The sequence below is a fragment of the Hypanus sabinus genome, chromosome 17 (assembly GCF_030144855.1).
Source record: "Hypanus sabinus isolate sHypSab1 chromosome 17, sHypSab1.hap1, whole genome shotgun sequence".
NCBI lineage: Eukaryota > Metazoa > Chordata > Chondrichthyes > Myliobatiformes > Dasyatidae > Hypanus > Hypanus sabinus.
In genome coordinates this window covers 14,936,517-14,954,701 of record NC_082722.1, presented here as the reverse complement: position 1 = coordinate 14,954,701, position 18,185 = coordinate 14,936,517, and the positions used below count along the sequence as shown (strand labels likewise).

At 43.6% G+C, this 18,185-nt stretch overlaps 1 protein-coding gene across 1 annotated transcript in view; it reads left to right on the top strand.

Moving 5' to 3' along the window:
- The window catches only part of LOC132406708 (kinesin-like protein KIFC3), a 74,688-nt gene that overhangs the window by 53,710 nt on the left and 2,793 nt on the right, over positions 1 to 18,185 (top strand). The window contains exons 15-19 of the mRNA XM_059992583.1: positions 6,476 to 6,599; positions 8,145 to 8,274; positions 11,935 to 12,164; positions 13,142 to 13,276; positions 16,178 to 16,271. Coding sequence (XP_059848566.1) covers positions 6,476 to 6,599; positions 8,145 to 8,274; positions 11,935 to 12,164; positions 13,142 to 13,276; positions 16,178 to 16,271 — 713 coding nt within the window. The remainder of the gene's footprint in view (positions 1 to 6,475; positions 6,600 to 8,144; positions 8,275 to 11,934; positions 12,165 to 13,141; positions 13,277 to 16,177; positions 16,272 to 18,185) is intronic.

Below are 18,185 nucleotides of genomic sequence, written 5' to 3'. Positions count from 1 at the left end.
AGACCATGGAGGACGAGAAGAAGGAGGGGCACCAGGGGGAGGTGATAATGTAAGAGACCAGAGTGGAGAATGGAAGAACAGGGAAGGGAGAGGAATTATCGGGAGGAGAAATTGATATTCATGCCATCGGGTTGAAGGCTACCAGGACGGAATAATGAGCAGTTGCTCCTCTGCCCTGAGAGTGCCCTAAGCAGACATCCAAATGGGAATGGAAACGAAAATAGTTGGCCACCAGGAAATGCCACTTCGGGAGGATGGAGTGGAGACACTTGAAAAAGCAGTCCCCCAACTTGCATCGGGTCCGACCAATGGAGAGGGGGCCATGTAAGGGGCACCGGATACAATATAAAACTCCAAAGGATTCACAGGTGAAGTGTTGCTTCACCTGGCAGAACTGTTTGGGGCCCTGAATGGGTGTGAGGGAGGAGGTTAATGGGCAAGTGTAGCATTCTGTCACTTGCAGGGATATGTGCAAGGAGGGAGATTTGTGAGGAGGGACAAATGGACAAGAGAATCATAGATCCCTGTGGAAAGTGAAGAGTGGGGGAGGGCGTTGGGGAGGTAAAGATGTGTTTGGTGGGAGGATCCCGTTGAAGATGACAGAAGCTGCAGAGAATGTTGTGTGGGATAGGTGAGGACAAGAGAAGCTCTATCACTTTCAAGGCAGCAGGAAGGTGAGGTGAGTGCTAATGTCTGGGAAATGGAAGGGAAACCCCGTTCTTTGAAATAAAAGTGATGGAGATGAAGGAACTGAGAAAAGAGAATAGCATTTTTACAGAAGACAGTATGGGAAGAGGTATTGTCAAGACGGTCTTGGGAATTGGTAGGTTTATAAGAGATGCTGTTAGACAGTTTGTCTCCAGAGATGGAGACAGGCATTAAGAAAGGGTAGAGAGGTGTCAGAAATGGACCAGTGAATTTAAGGGCAAGGTGGAAGTTGGAGATAAAGTTGATGAAATTGATGAACTCAGCATGGATGCATGAAGCAGCACCAATGTAGTCGTCAATGTAGCGCAGGAAGAGTTGAGGACCATTACCGGGGAAGACTTGGAACATGGCCTGTTCTGCATTGCCAATGGAAAAGCAAACATTGCTGGGGCACATGCAGGTGCCCAAAGCTACACCTTGAGTTTGGAGAAATTGGGAGGAGCTGAAGGAGAAATTGTTGAGGGTGAGGACCAGTTCTGCTAGACAGAGGTGGGTGATGGTGGAGGGGAAATGGGCCATACCCCAGGATTCTTATGGAGGTAGCTGAAGAGATTATAGAGGAATTAGTAGTGATCTTTCAACAATCACTAGATTCCATAATGGTTCCAGAGGACTGGGATATTGCAAATGTAATTCTGCTCTTTAAGAAAGGAAGAAAGCAAAAGAAAGGAAGTTATAGACCAGTTGGTTCATATAGCCTGACTTCATTGGTTGGCAAGGTATTGGAGTCCATTATAAATAATCAGGTTTTGGGGTACAGTACTTGGAGGCACATGATCAAATAGGAATAGGCCAAAATCAGCTTGGTTTCCTTAAGGGGAAATCTTGCCTGACAAATCTGTTGGAATTCTTTGAGGATATAATAGGCAGAATAGACAAAAGAGAGTCAGTGGATGTTGACTTCAAAAGGATGTGGATTTTCAGAAGGCCGTTGACAAGTGCTGTACATGAGGCCACTAAACAAGATAGAAGCCCATGGAATTTCAGAAAAAAAACTAGCATAAATGGTTGACTGTGTATTCATTTCCATAGACACTGCCTGATTTGCTGAGCTCCCCTAGCATTGTGTGGTGTGTGTTGCATAGATAGAAGATGTCTGACTGGCAGGAGGCAAAGAGTGGGAATAAAGGAGATATTTTCAGATTAGCTACCGGTGACTAGTGGTGTTGTACAGGGGTTGGTGTTGGGACCACTTTTCACATTACATGTCAGTAATCTGGATGACAGAATTGATGGCTTAAGTTTGCAGATGATAAAGAAATAGGTTGAGAAGCAGATAGTGTTGAGGTAGCAGAGAGTCTCCTGAAAGATTTGGACAGACTAGGAAAATGGGCAAAGTGTTGTGACAGTTGGAATACACTGTAGGGAAGTGTATTGTCATGCATTTTGGCAGAAAGAATAAAGGTGTAGACTATTTTCTAAATGGAAGCAAATTCAGAAATCAGGTGCAAGGGGACTTAGGAGTCCTAGTGCAGGACTCTCTGAAGGTTAATTAGAAGGTTGCGTCAGGGTAGGGAAGACAAGTGAATTGTCAGCATTTATTTAAAGAATATAAAAGCAAAGGTGTAATGCTGAGGCTTTATAAGGCCTTGGTCAGACTGCATTTGGAGTATTATGAGCTGTTTTGGACCCCTTGTCTAAGAAATGATAAGCCAGCATTGGAGAGGGTCCAGAGGAGGTCAACAAGAATCAGCCAGGGAATGAAAGGGTTAACGTATTAGGACCATTTGGTGGCCCTGGTTTTATACTTGCTGGAGTTTAGAATAATGATTGGGATCTCATTAAAACCGAGCAAATATTGAGTGGGCGTAGAGAGGATGTTCCCAATAGTGAGAGAGTTTAGGACCAGAGGGTACAGCTTCAGAGTACAAGGATGTCCCATTAGAACAGAGATGAGGAATTTCTTTAAGCAGAGGGCGGTGAATCCGTGAATTCATTGCCACATGTCAGCTGTGGAGCCAAGTCATTGGGTGTATTTAAAATAAAGGTCGGTAGGTTCTTGTTGAGTAGGGGTATCAAAGGTTACGGGGAGAAAGCAGGAGAATGGGGTTGAGAGTGATAATAAATCAGGCAAGATCAAATGGTGGAGCAGAATCAGTGGGCTCAATGGCCTAATTCTGCTCCAATGTCTTAAGGTCTAACTTCTGCCTCCCTTGCATTATTTAGATACACACTGTTGCTGGGGTCCCTTTTGACAGGATTTTGGGTTCAGTGTTCTCTATCTGCCCTGGTCATATCTCCTCCCATCACACACAAGAGTGATTCATCATGTTCACTAGTGATTCTGATTATGGATTTCTAGGCATACCATTGGGTCCAGTCCAACCAAAACCCCTGGGACCCTTGAAGAGAGATTCTTCTCTGACTCTCTCTTCCCTCCTTGTGGGAGGTTGGATGACATTTCATCTCATGGGATGGGAGAGAATTGTGAGAGATTCATTCATTCAGCAGGGGATGTCCAGGGTGGTGCATGTCTGCATTCACTTTCCAGTAAATAACAACACTAGAAATGGAAAGGGGGGAATATTTTTAATCAGAGAGAATTTTTTTTAAACTTAAAACTCTGTCAGTGCTCAGAGAGACCTGTGTGTCTCTGAGTGTTAGCATATAGACACACCAGCAATTAGAAAGACAAGTGGTACATTGGCCTTATTGTAACTTGACAAGGAAGTTGCAGGGGTGACTTTCCCTGGTTGGGTATCCAGAACTGTCTCTCAAAATATGTGGTTGATTATTCATAACATGTATTTCAGAGGATAGTGATTTTTTTTTTGTAATTCTCTACCCAATGAAGTTGTAACCAAATATATTGAGGGTCGATTAATAAACATTAAGGAGACCAAATGATTCTGGGTTTTACACGGGGAAGTAGGGATGAGACAAAGGATTAGCCATGATTTCATGTAATGGGAGGGCAGATGTAGCAGTGGTGGTGCCAAGAGAACGCAAATGGCCTGCTTGTATACTGCTATCAGTAGAATCTCATGTTTCCCTAATCCCAAGTTCCTGCTGTTAAGCCCCAGATAAACTTGAGGTCATCAGTCACACCCTAGTGACAACCTCCTAATGATCGAGTCTTAAGAACATAGAAGAACAGGACCAGGCCCTTCAGCCCACAATGTTGTGCAGAACCAGCTGAAAAGCAAATCAGAAACACCCAAACACTAATCCCTCCTACCTGTACAATGATCATATCCCTCCATCTTTCCCACATCCATGTGCCTATCTAAATGTCTCTTAAAAGCCTTTAATGTATTTGCCTCCACCACCATTCCATTCCATTCCAGGCATCCACCACTCTCTAAGTAAAAGATCTTTCCCCTCACATCCCCTTTAAACCTATACCCTCTCACCTTCAATGCATGCCCTCTGGTATTAGATACTCCCTGTCTACTCTATCTATGCCTCTTATAATTTTATACACCTCAATCAGATCACCCCTCAGCCTCCTCCGTTTTAGAGAAAACAACCCAAGCTTATCCAGCCTCTCAGGATAGGTCATGCCCTCTGCACCAGGCAGCATCCTGATAAACCTCTTCTGTACCCCCTCCAAAGCCTCAACATCCTTCCTATAGAGGGGCAACCAGAACTGTATGCAACATTCCACATGTGGCCTCACCAGAGTTATATAACATTGCAACATAACCTCTTGACTTTTGAAATCAATATCTCAACTAATGAAAGCAAACTTCCTTAACCACCCTTTCAATCTGTGTAACCACTTTCAAGGAGCTATGAACTTGGATCCCAAGATCTCTCTGCTGATAGGACTTTCCTGATGTCTGTAGTTTCACAGCAGACTGGATATTTGCTTTTCCCCTTGAAAAGAATCCTGGTCCGAACTGTTTTACTTCCCTCTGCTGATCTCGTCCCATCTAAAGCTGCCAAAAACATCTCTTTCCTTGCCCTCTCGTTCTTTTACCTTTCACATCCAGTGCCCAATCCTGTTGACCTTTATCCTTGCATTTCAGCAAATGACATCCCTGAGATTTGAAGGTGATTAGTACAAGAACAGACCATAGTGGGGCTTTGGCATAGGGTCTGGGTGTATCCACCTGCTTTACTGTTTATGGAATGCATTAGGAAATGAGTTCTGCTGTACACTGACAAATCATTTCAAAACATTAGGTGGAGGCTAAAACATTATGGGTATTTTAAGAGCCTCTTGGACAGGCACATGGATGAAAGAAAAATGGAGGGTTATGGGTAGTGTGGGTTTAGTACTTTTTTTTTAAGGATTATATGGGTCGGCACAACATGGAGGGCTGAAGGGCCTATACTGTGCTGTAGTGTTCTATGGTTCTGTAATACTGATCACATTGGTCAATGTAATTAAGGATATGCTGATTACTTCCTAAGATCAACAGAAGATGGCAGAAGTCTTGAAATCAATAACTGAGCAGGTGACAAATTAAAGTGAATGTTTTCAGTTACAGAGCAGGTCAGGTACAGAGTTGAAGCACTTTTTCCACATCTTCGTCTAAACTGTCCCAACAATCTACGTACAATCTACGTGAAGGGCAGGGCTGTTTGTGGTTTAGAGTTAGCTGTGAGAGAGATGGGCTGGTATTTCAGGGCCTTGTTTGAGCATGTTTGACAATATAAAAAGATTGTTATGAGGAATTCCATTGTATTCACCAAAGACGGTAAATCAGACAGGCTCATCAGAATTGGTCTGGTACGATGATTTTTAAATTAAAGGGGCGTAGTTTCAACTTTAGTACAAAACAAAAATCGCAGAGGAACTTCTGGGCGGAATTGTGGAATAGTTAAAATCAAATTGATTAATGTTACCTGAGTTTTTGAAAAGAAATTGGCCGGTGTCTTCCAGAATGTAACCTGTTCCAAGTGATGACTTGAGCAGTCAGTATCAATTGCTGAAGTCTTTGTGATGCCATGTCCTTGATTTCTGTCAGCTGTAAGTTCCCTTGCTCTGCTGGATAGGTCATTTATTTGATGGTTTTCCCTGTGATTCTTCTCTTCCTGTATGTGGCACTTAAATGTGCATATATTTAAATCTTCTGCTCACAGATGCAAGCTTTTTTGGAAAATTTATGTTGGAAAATCCCACCCCACCTCCGCCATTCTTCTCACCTGGTCTCTGTTCTAAATGAAAGTTCACACTCGGTCCTTGTTATCCACAGATTTGCCATCTGCAGATCTGGGTACATGCGAGGTTGGCCCCATACTCCATTCAGTAAACACATGCATGTGCGCAGTGATCAAACTAATCGTTGTCTGTGTAATCATGGTGATCTGTTTCCAGACCCCTTGTGTTAGTGGCTCCCCACTAGCACAACCCCGGAGCAGTCCGTGTTTACACAGCTTCAGACTTGTGATTTCAAAACTTTAATTTCAAACATTCAACGGAAATAGTTTGTCAGCTGCTATTTACTTCCCAACATTTGAATGTTTTGTGTTTAGTAATGTGTGTTTCTGCTTTTAGAGTGTTCATTTGGGAGATGGAGAGAGCCTTAGTGTTACTCATATTTTGTTGTCATGGGAACTCCATACCCCTACCCCGTGCAGATAGTAAGGATTGGGTGTTGGGAATAACTGCAGTTTTTCTGCTGTAATTTCCACTTTTGTGGGCTCGTTATTGTACCTATGGCTCTCCTTGCCTGGTGCTTCCTGCTGCTTTGTGTCTAGTGTGATCTTTTCCTCCTTGTGGTTGTACGTCTAATGTCTGGTGAGACAGTCACTCGATGGGCACCGGTAAAAATTGAGCTTCTGTTGAGGCCACTAGAGTCGACTTATTTATTTGCAGGAACTTGTTGGCCAAGGACCCCAGCGAGAAGCTTGAGATAAAGCTAAGTCCGGATGGCAGTGGGCAGCTCTATGTCCCAGGCCTGATGCAGATCAGAGTACAGAGTGTGGACGATATCAACAAGGTGAGAGCCATTGCCTTGTGATGTGATGGAGAAAATGAGACTAAGCAGTCCTGCACTGTGAGACTGGGAAGGGGTTTTGAAAGTTGGGATTTTGCTTTTAATTGGTTTGTCTTTTGGAGCTGACAGCCAGGAATAAAGGCTTGTTGTTCAGGCAGCTGTTGCCTGCCAGTGCTGTTTCTGAGCGATTAAACCATCATACACAGGTTCTGGGGCAAAATGCTGACAAGCATCATCATTCTGTCAACCACAGAAGTTGGATTTTCCCCCGTGGCCATCCACATTAAATTCCCATTTCCACTCCAACATGTTAGTCCACGACCTCCTTTGCTGCCTTGATGAGGCCACACTCGGATTGGTGGAGCAACACCTCATATTCTGTCTGAGTAGATTTCCCTAACTTCTGGCAATTTCTGCCCCCCCCTCCTCCTCTTCTCTTTTTCCATTCCCCATTCTGGCTCCCCTTCTCCTTCCCTTTCTCCCATTGTCCACTCTCCTCTCCTATCCGATTCCTTCAATCCTTTATCTTTTCCACCTGTCACCTCCCAGCTCCTTACTTAATCTCCTCCCCCACCCATCCACCTTTCCCTTACTTTTACTGGCTTGTACTCCTTTCCCTCTCCCTACCTTCTTATTCTATCTTCTGCTCCTTTCCTAACCAGTCCCAATGAAGGGTCTTGACCCGAAACAGAGTCAGTTGATTCCTCTCAACAGATGCTGCCTGACTTGCTGAGTTCCTCCAGCATTTTGTGTATATTTTGCACTTAACACTGTTTGCTACCTCAGGTGCTTTACAGCCAATGAACTAGTTTTGAATGCGGTCAATGTCGTTATAAAGGAATCTCTACTAGGTAGCAAGGTCCTCACCATGTCAGACCTGGATTTAATCCTGACAGCACCCTATTTGTGTGGAGTTTGCACATTCTCCTTGTCTCTGGCTTCCTCTCATATCCAAAGATGTCTGGGTTTGTAGGTGAATTGGCCACTGTAAATTGTGCAAATCCAGGAGGGGCTGGCAGAGTGAAGGATGAAATGAATGTGTGATGAGTGGAATTGGGTGGTTGATACTCGAAGCAGACTCTGTGGGCCCGAGGGCCTGTTTCTGTACCATCAATCTCTGACTCAAGTCTATTGCTCAATGATACTGAGAAAATAACAACTTCCAATTGTCTGCATGGTTAGGAATTGAGCCAGAACCCGCCCTTATTCTCAAAGTTGAGCAGTGAACTTTGTAAGGTCTATCTGAGGGGTAAATTTAAGTTTCATCCAAAGGATTATAGCTACAACATCTCTGTAATTCTCTTTGGGTCTTGGCCTGAATAGAGTGGGCAAGTTGTTGAACAGCTAATCCTGTTGCTGTCTTTGTTTTACTCTGGTCAGTTGGGAGCTGTCTGAGGATTTTGTAATCACTCTACGGTTTTAAAAACAAAATAGTGTTTTTTTTCTAAAATTAGAGTTAACACAGCAGGCCCTACGACTGTAATTTTCATCCTGATGTCTAAGACTCTGAGAAATCCAGTCTTTTGCATAACTCTCCTCTTCCCTCAGGTTTTCGAACTTGGGCGTGTGAATCGGGCAACAGACTTCACGAATGTGAATGAGCACAGCTCCCGATCCCACGCTCTGCTCATTGTTTCTGTGACTGGGATAAACCTCACCTCTGGAGTTCGAACAACAGGTATAGTCTGAGTGCAGCAGGGAACACAAAGGATTTGTAAACCAGTGGCTTTGATGTTTCAAAGAGTTAATACTGTCTGATGTTATGAAGCATCAAAACTCTGTGTTTCTCAGATCTCCCTTATATGAAGTTTTGTGTGTTTTAAAGTAATTTTCAATGTGTAAATGACTACATTAAATAATTCAGGAATTAATGGATGATAAAAGCAGGAGGGTAAACAGCCCGAAGTCATGCTACGTGCTAGTACCAATGACATGGGTAGGACAAGGGATGAGGTCCTGAAGAGAGAATATGGGGACTAAGTAGGAAGCTGTAAAGCAGGTCCTCCAGGTTAGCAATCTTGGGATTGCTGCCAGTGTCATGAGCCAGTGAGGGTAAGAATAGGGTAATATGGCACGAATATATGGCTGAGGGACTGGTGCATCGTTTCAGATTTGTGCATCATTGAGATCTCTTATGGGCAACATATGACCCATACAAAAGGGATGGGTTACATCTGAACTAGAGGGGGACTAACGTCTTTGCAGGCAGGTTTGCTAAAACTGTTGGGGAGAATTTAAACTAGGTAGGCGGAGGGATGGGAACCAAAGTGATGGTTGAGAAGATGGATGAGAGGTTATAAAGATAGATGCAGCATGCAGAGAGACTGAGGAAGGATAAGCAGTGGAAAGAGCATAATCACATTCAATTGGATGGGTTGAAATGTATCAATTCTAATGCAAGAAGTATTAGGAACAAGGGCAGTGAATATAGAGCATGGATCAGTACATGTAACTATGACATTATGTCCATTACGGAGACTTAGCTGTCACAAGGGCAGAAATGGGTCCTGACTATTCCAGGGTTTAGATGTTTCAAGAGGGGCAGGGAAGGAGGTAAAAGAGCTGGGGGAAGTAGCATTGCTAATCAGGGATAGTATCACAGCAGGTAAAAGTGATGACACCATAGAGGGATTGTCTACTAAGTCAGTGTGGGTGGAAGTCAGAAGCAGGAAGGGAGCAATCACTCCCTTGGGCGTATTCTATACCAACAGAAACACCGAGGAGCAGTTTGTCAGGAGAATTAAGGAAAGGCACAAAAATGGCCGGGTTGTTGCCATGGGTGATTTCAATTTCCCTGATCTTGATGGCCATTGGTGCAAGAGGTTTAAATGGGACAGAATTGGGGGGAGGGCAAATTATGATGCTATTAGGCAGGAAATTGGGAGCATAAATTGGGAACAGATATACTTGGGGAAATGCACAACAGAAATATGTAAGTTGCTTAGGGAGCACTTGCATGGAGTTCTGGATAGGTTTGTCGTATCGAGGCAGAGAAAGGATGGTAGGGTAAGATTGACAAAAGATGTGGAACATGTAGTCTAAAGAAGGAAACATACTTAGGGTTTAGTGAGCATAGATCAAACATGGCTCTAGGAAGGAGCTTAAGAATGGACTTAAAGCTGGAAGAGGAGATGAAAAGGCGAGTAGAATTAAGGAAAACCTCAAGGTGTTCTACACATACATGAAGAACAGGAGGATGACTTGAGTGAGTGTAGGACCAAACAGGGATGCAATAAGAAAGGTGTGCTTGCAGTTGGAGGACGTAGGGTTGGTCCTTAATGAATATTTCTCATCAGTGTTCACCACTGAGAGGGAACTTGATGCATCAGCGTAGAACAGACAGGTATGCTGAAACACATCAATGATAAGAAAGAGGATGTGCTGGAAGTTTTGAAGATCTTGAGGATAAATAAATCCCCAGGACCTGATAGGAAATACCTCAGGTTGCTTATTCCTTTGTTCAAGAAAGCTAATAGGGATAATCAAGGGAATTATATAGCAGTGATGGGCAAACTATTGGAGAGGATTGTTAGAGAATGGATTTGGGGATGTATAATCTGATTAGAGATAGTCAGCATTGCTTTGGGAGGAGCGGGTTGTGCCTCACAAGTCTGATTATACTCTTTGAGTAAGTGACAAAACAAATCAATGAAGACAGAGCATTGGAATGATGTATATGGATTTCAGTGAGGCATTTTGCCAAGGTTCTCTAAGGTAGGCTCATTCAGAAAGTCTGGAGGCATGAGATCCAGGGAAACTTGGCTGAGTGAACTCAGCGTTGACTTGCCCACAGAAGGTACAAAGTGGTAGTAGATGGAGCATATTCTGCCTGGAGGTCAGTGACTGATCTGTTTGTTAAGTGACTTGGATGAGGAAGTGGAAGGGTGGGTTAGTAAGTTTGCAAATGACATGAAGGGCAGTTACGTTGTGGATAGTGTAGAAGGTTATAGCTTACAAAGAGACATTGATAGATTCAGAGCAGAGCAGAAAGGTGGCAGATGGAGTTCAATACTAAAAAGTGTGAAGTGATTCATTTGAAAGGCCAAACTTGAAGGCAGAATGCAGGGTTAATGGAGAAGTGGTGGGATTTGGGGTCCCATTGATAGATCCCTGAATGTTGCCCCACAAGCTGATAGTTTGGATAAGAACGTGTATTGTGTATTGTCCTTCATTAGTCGGGGAAATTAGTTCAAGAGCTGCAAGGTGGTGTTGCAGGTCTAGAAAATCCTGGTTGGACCACACATGGAATATTGAGTACAGTTCTGGTCCTCAGTGTAGGAAGAATGTGAAAGCTTTAAAGAGGATGCAAAGGATATTTACCAGGATGCTGCCCTGGACTGGAGAGCATGCCTTATGAGTAAAGGTTGTGTGAGCCAGGGCTTTTCTCTTTGGAGCGAAGGAGGAGGAGAGGTGTCTAAAATGGTAAGAGGCATAGATAGTGGACAACAAGACTTTCCCAGGTGGAAATGGTTAAGGGCAAGCGGCATAATTTTAAGGTGATTGGAGGAATGTATAGGGAAGATGTCAGGGGTAAGGTTTTACACACAAAGTAGTGAATGCATCAAATGCCCTGCCGCGGGTGATAATAGAGGCTGGTGCATTAGGGACATTTAAGAGGCACGTGGATGAAAGAAAACCGGAGGACTATGTGAAAAGGAAGGGTTAGATTGATCTTAGAGTAGGTTAGAAGGTTGACACAATATCATGGGCCAAAGGTCCTGTAATGTGCAGTACTGTTCTATAAAATAGTTCAATCTTGGCCTATTTTGTTTTGTAGTGTTCAAGAAGTCACCGATTACAAGATTATCAATAGAATTGAACTCCATCAATTAGGGCTTTTGATCTCAAGTCTGCGGAATGAGGGCTCAGCTCTAAGCTCACTGCCCCTCCTGAACATGGTATACCCACCTCGTGGTGTCACTAATTCCACTTCGGACAATGTTATGGCAGAATTTTCTAATTCACTATTTGAAGGTATTGGGTTTTAACTTGTGGTAGAGTAGGATACAGATTGCTTCATTTACAATGTGGCAAGGATGAGTTTTCCTTCAGTGCCTGGTTTTATTTGTCCATGAAGAGCTCTCAACCTGCATTTGGGCCCCAGACTGTCCATCATCCTCTGTCCACAAAGCAGGTGGGGAGTGTTTGAGACACTAGAGGGTGTGCAGGAGATGCGTCATAACCTGTTTGTGCTTTATAGTCAGTGGGATGCATTGATTCACAGAGCTTGGAACCTAATAAAGGGTGAAGTGCAATGGAGCCAAAAACTCATTCCCTGCTCCTGCTTAAAGAATTAATTAATGTCTGTCTTTCATTGTCTTCCTTGCTTTCTTTACAGGTAAATTAAACCTAGTGGACCTGGCAGGATCTGAGCGTGTCGGGAAGTCAGGGGCAGAGGGTCCCCGGCTGAGAGAAGCCCAGAACATCAACAAGTCCCTGTTGGCTCTCGGTGATGTCATCTGTGCACTGCGCTCCAAACAGCCATACATTCCTTTCCGTAACTCCAAGCTGACCTACCTGCTACAGGACTCCCTCAGCGGTGACAGCAAAACCCTCATGATGGTCCAGGTGAGAAATCTTGCTGCTCGTTGCAACAAACCACCCCCCTTGGTGTAACCTCTCAAAACCTCTGTAGCCTCTGACAGTCTCAAAAAGAGTGTTCTGTTCATATTCGATGCCATCACCCAGAACATCTCCGTCATCCATTGATCAGAAACTGGGATAAGCCAGTCACTTAACCACTATGATTACGAGAACTGAAGAGAGACAAGATATCCTGTGGGGGTGAGTCACTAGATGCCTCAGAGCCTTTCTGTATTCCACAAATAACAAGTCAGGAACTGGGTGGAACACACACCACTTGACTGAAGACCAGAGTCCAAGATCAAAGTAAATTTATTTTCAAAGTACATGCGTCACCATTATACTACTTGAGATTCATTTTCTTGTGGAGCATCCAGGGTAAAGCAGCCTGATGGATTGGTGCCCAGAACAATCCTTCCTCCCAACTTCAAGTAGACAGTGGAAACCCTCACCTGGGTTACTCCAAGTCATCTGCGACCTCCTCCACCAGGGAGGACAACGTCAGATGATGGGACCACACCGCCTGCAGATTCACTTCCCAACTCACAATGTCCTGACTTGGAGGTGGTCACTGCTTCATCTCACTGGAACTGTGCCCCCCCCGAACTCCTTTCCCAAAGTGTTCCAGTCCTTGCACTGAGGGTATTGCCAAGGCAAGGAGATATCTTGCCATCACTCACTTGAGGGTGCACAACAAATACTGGTCCATGTTCCAAAGAGTGACTAAATAATGATGCACGATGTCAGCTTGAGAGAGAGACCTGGGTTATGTAACTGCATTTTATGTGGGGAATCTCAGTAGATGTTTTGCTTGACCCTGTGTTTGTTTTAATTTAGTGATGTCCCACCAAATGAACAATGTTGTAATTGAGCAACCAGGGCTAGGAATGAAAGGGGTTATTATGGAAGCTGGGCTGTTACTGCAGCAGATGCTTTATCAGACCTCGGTTTGCCTTCCGCAGGTGTCTCCAATGGAGAAGAATGTCAATGAGACTATTTGCTCACTGAAGTTTGCCCAGAGGGTACGGTCAGTGGAACTGGGAGCTGCTGGACGCAGGGGAGAAAGCCAACACTGTTCCAATCGCCATGAATGTGAGGTGAATGTTTTCCTATCCAGAGGGTACTGGAACTAGTGGAGAGGGGAAAGGTCTTTTACCTGGAATATTAATGGTTTCTTCTCTGAAAATGTTGCCTGCCCTGTGGAAATTTTCCACCATATTCTATTTCAAGAACATTGTTTCAGAGGGGACTAAAGGATGGTGGGGCTGATGGAAGGGAAAGTCACTTGGATTTAATGGATTTAAAAGTTGCGTGGAAAGTATTTGTTGACCTGACATTATTTTCCAGTTTGTAACATGCTGTGTCTTATTCTGTGTGTGTGGTTCGCCCTTTAGATGATTACTGTGTACAGCTGCAATACCTGGAGCTTAAAGCTCAAAGAAACAGAAATCATTAAAGATGTTCCCATTAGTATTGTTCTGTGGAGCGAGAATTATTTCTGATTTATGCCAATTACAGATCTAAAGATAGACTTGGATTAATTTTCATGTTGCATGTTTCATCCGGGATATTTCAGCACAGCATTTGGGAGAAACACATGCTGCTGAAGGGTCTAATCCTGAAATGTCAACTGTTTATTTCTCTCCATAGGTGCTGCCTGACCTGCTGAGTTCCTCCAGTATTTTGTGTGTGTGTGTGGGGATAAATGTGTCACTGTTCTCATTCCAATGTGAAGGCAGTAAATTTCATCTCTTATTGCAATTTAGATAATTTTCATTCACCTTTGAATCTGTAATTTGCATGAATGAGAAATAATCCTCATCACAACAGCGAAAATGTACATCTTTAATGGTTTCTGTGCCTTTGTCCTTTAACTATTTCTGGTACTTTAATGAGCTATTTGAAGTAAAACTGTATATGTTCTTTATTTGGCCAAAAGTTTATCTTCTTACACTCTTGTTGTCTCCAATGCCCTGCAGTTCTGTGCATGGCACCCAGTTCTCAGCATCTCTGCTGCTGCTTTGTAACAGACCAAACACAGCATCAGTTTACACACACAAGCTGAAGAAGGCCAGTTTTACCTCATTATCATCTCTGTTGACAGTAACTGGTGAGACAGATGTTAAATGGAGCTCTCCTTCATCCATCTCCCTACAATTACAGTTCAGCAACAACTCCATTTCAAAATTCTGGTCCTCTTTTAAGCCCTCCGTCCTCCCACTCTTCCACCACCTCAGAAAGCTGCCTTCCCCAGTTTCAGATTACTCTGCAGTCTCGTGTCCCAATGTGGTTGATGAGCCCTAAGCTCTTTGTCCCTTACTCTGCAGTTCTCTCACTGAATATATTTTGTGGTGACCATAGGTACAGATTTTAATAGCCAAGTTTTTATTTAGCTAGTTATACTAGTTTTCTTTGCTGACTGTCAGATGTCATTGGATAATGCTAATATGAAGCCTTTTGGGATGTTTCACTATTAAATGTATAAATGAGAGATTTTTGTTTCTCCTTTAACCATCAGACTGATTTGTGCTCTTAACACTCTAAAACATAGAACATTACAACACAGGAACTGGCCTTTGGCCTCTATTAAGCTAATAATATCTAATTCCTTCTGCCTGCACATGGCCCATATCACCTCTGTTCTCTTCATATTCATGGGCCTACACAAGAGGCTCTTAAACACATCTATCAGTAGGTCTGACAGTGCATTCCAAGAACCCACCACCACTTTGTGTAAACATAAAAGTTACTCTGAAAATCTCCTCTGAACTTCACCCTCTCATTATAAATGCGTGCCATTTACAATTAGACATCGCAGAGAAAATTACACTAAACAGTTATATAACTTTAGCAACATAAAGTTCTGACTTTTGAATTTAATGCCTTGATCAATAAAGACAGGTACAGCATACACAAGAGATTCTGCAGATGCTGGAAATCTTGAGCATCACATACATACAATGTTGGAGGAACTCGGCAAGTCAGGCAACATCTATGGAGGGGGCTAAATAGTTAATGCCGAGACCCTTCATCAGGACTGGCATGATATACATTGCCTTTATCACCCTATCAACTTGTGTGACCCATTTTCAGGGAGCTGTGGACTTGGACCCCAAGATCTTTCTGAACATCAACAGTGATAAGAGTCCTGCCATTAACTGTGCACATTTGATCTCTCGAAGTGTAAGACCTCACATTTGCCTAAATAACACTTGGGCGCCGCAGTAGCCCAGCCGTTAGTGTGACATTATTACAGCTCAGGACATTCTGGTGTTCAGCATTCAATTCTGGCACCATCTGTTAGGAGTCTCTGTACTGTGGAATGCATGGGTTCTCCCCAGGTGCTTCGGTTTCCTCCCACAGTCAAAGACCTGTCAGGCTGGTTCATTGGTCATTGTAAATTGCCCCGTGATTAGATTAAGCAAGGTTGTGGAGTTGCTAGGGTGGCGTGGCTCGCAAGGCAGGAAGGGCTACTCCACGCTGTATCACTAAATCAATAGATAAAATTCTACCTGCCATCTCTCTACCCACACCTGCGACTGATCTCTATCCTACTGTAATCTTTGGCATTCTTCTGCACTGTCTACCGTGTCACCAGTCGTTGTCATCTGTACTTACTAATCCACCCATTCACATTTATATCTATATCTAGATAGATATATAGCTATCTCTGCCTCCCACAACAGCTAATGCCCCAGTATAGATCACTGCAGAACACAGACCACCAGCCAGAACGAGACCATCATCCGCTATCCTATGTCAAAGCTGAAATTTCAGAATTGCTATTTAGCCTTTAGATAATTAACAATCACCAGTCTGAGGATTTCTGCAACTAACAGATTCCGTTTGCATGTTGTACGAAACATTGCACACTACCATCTTCTTGGTGAAGTTTCTGGATTGCTAACGTGGAATGATGTTTTTCATGTCAGGCTTCAGTGCTAATGGTCACGTGGGGACAAGGTGATTCACCGATTGACAGGTATTTCCTTTTGCAGTTAGAATCTTCGCTGTCAGCTGTTCAACAAGGAAGACACAACAGCCTTTCAGGAGGGAAGAGCACAGCAGGAAAAAGGAGGCTGGTGGCATCAAGTATGGAAATCTTGTACCTATTTGCTCTTTTTGGCGAGGGAGGCAGATGTTCAGTGTTGTGATTGTGGTAAGATTAGGATGAAATGAGTTCAAAAAAGTTTATTTAGCTCTCGGCATTGTGGCACCGGGCACTGCTGTTGATTGCGTTATCAGCTGCAGATGATGCAAAGGACAAGAGAAGTTTATTTCTGGTCTGCATCAGCCTTCCAAAATATGGACCTACTCTCTCAACAAGCAGTTCCAGCTCCTGGACCAAAGCACACTGCAGCATTTTTGAATAAATCCTGGCCTTGTAGCATCCTAGAAATCCAACAGGATCCTTAAACCCCACTGCCTTCCTCTCTTGCTGTGTCAAAATCAGAGCAATACACTATGGGTACTGGCATTTCAACCTGACAAGTCCTTGATGCTCACACAGTTAATCCCAATTTCCCCCAAAACCCTGTCTCTCCCCGCTATATACTGTACCTATCTAAGGGCTTTGTACGTACTGTTGTACCTGCCTCAACCATCCCCTGTGTCAAAATGTTGCCCCTCAGGTCCCCTTCTCACACTAATTCTCTGCCCTCAAGTTTTAGACTCCTCTAATCCTGAGGAGAAGACTGCCTCTTAATTTGAAACATTTCTATAAGGACACCCCTCATTCTCCTATGGTCCAGGGAATAAAGACCTTGCCTGGCCAACCTCTCTACAACTCAGGCCCTCTGGTCCTGGCAACTCCTTTTCTGCCCTCTTTCCAGTTTAACCATGTCTTTCCTATGACCAGAACTGTGTACAGTACTTGACAGATTTGGAGAAAGGGCAAAGAAGTGGCTCAAGGAATATAGTGTCAGGAAGTCATGGATTTCTGCATAAGGAATAAAGGCAGACTATAATCTAAATGGGGAGGAAATTCAAAATTCAGAGGTGCAAAGGGATTTGGGAGTCCTCATGCAGGATTCCTTAAAGATTAACATGCAGGTTGAGTTGGTGGTAAAGAAGGTAAATGCAATGTTAGCATTTATTTCGAGAGAAGAATATAACAGCAAAGATGTAATGATTATGATTCATAAGATACTGGTCAGACTGCAACGGGAGTATTGTGAGCAGTTTTGAGCCCCTGAAGATATGCTGGCATTGGAGAGGGTCCAGAGGAGGTTCACAAGAATGATTCTGAAGATGGAGTCTGTACTCAACACAAGATTTGAAGAATAGGAGGAGGCAGGAGCATGGGATTGATGGGATAATAAATCAGTCATGATGGAATGTTGGAGCAGAATGGATGGGTTGAATGCATTAATTCTGCTCTGATGTTTTGGTCCTATAAGCACCCCACCACCACATACTATTGATTCCATTCCTTTCAAACAGACTCATCCAATTGCCCTCTATATCCTGTCTATTTTCACCCCTCTCAAAATTAGCTCTGCTCCAATTTGACATGTCACCTGAACCTGTGGACCAGGTCTATTCTTTGCCATCACTATCATAACATTAATGGAATTATACTCACTGGAGCCAAAGAACTCCCTGACTGCCACTGTGGTTACCCTGCCTCATGCCAAAAGAAGAGGTCCAACGTTGCACCCTTTTCAGTAGAGCTCTCTATAGAATGACTCAGGAAACTCTTTTAGACACATTTCACAAATACCACCCTGTTCAGACCCTTAACACACTGGATGGTCCATTCAATACCAGGGTAATTAAAATTTACCACTAATAAACCCTATTATTACAACCACTAAATACAACTCTGAGCGATTTCTCTACACAACTGCTCCTCAAGTTGACTATGGGGGGGGGGGGGGGTGTCGATAATACAACCCCACTAGTGATCCTCCCCTTGTTTCTGTGTTTTGCCTGTATAGCCTCATTCGACGATCCCCAAAGAATGTTAACTCTACATACTGCTTTGTCCTCTCGTATCAAAAGGCT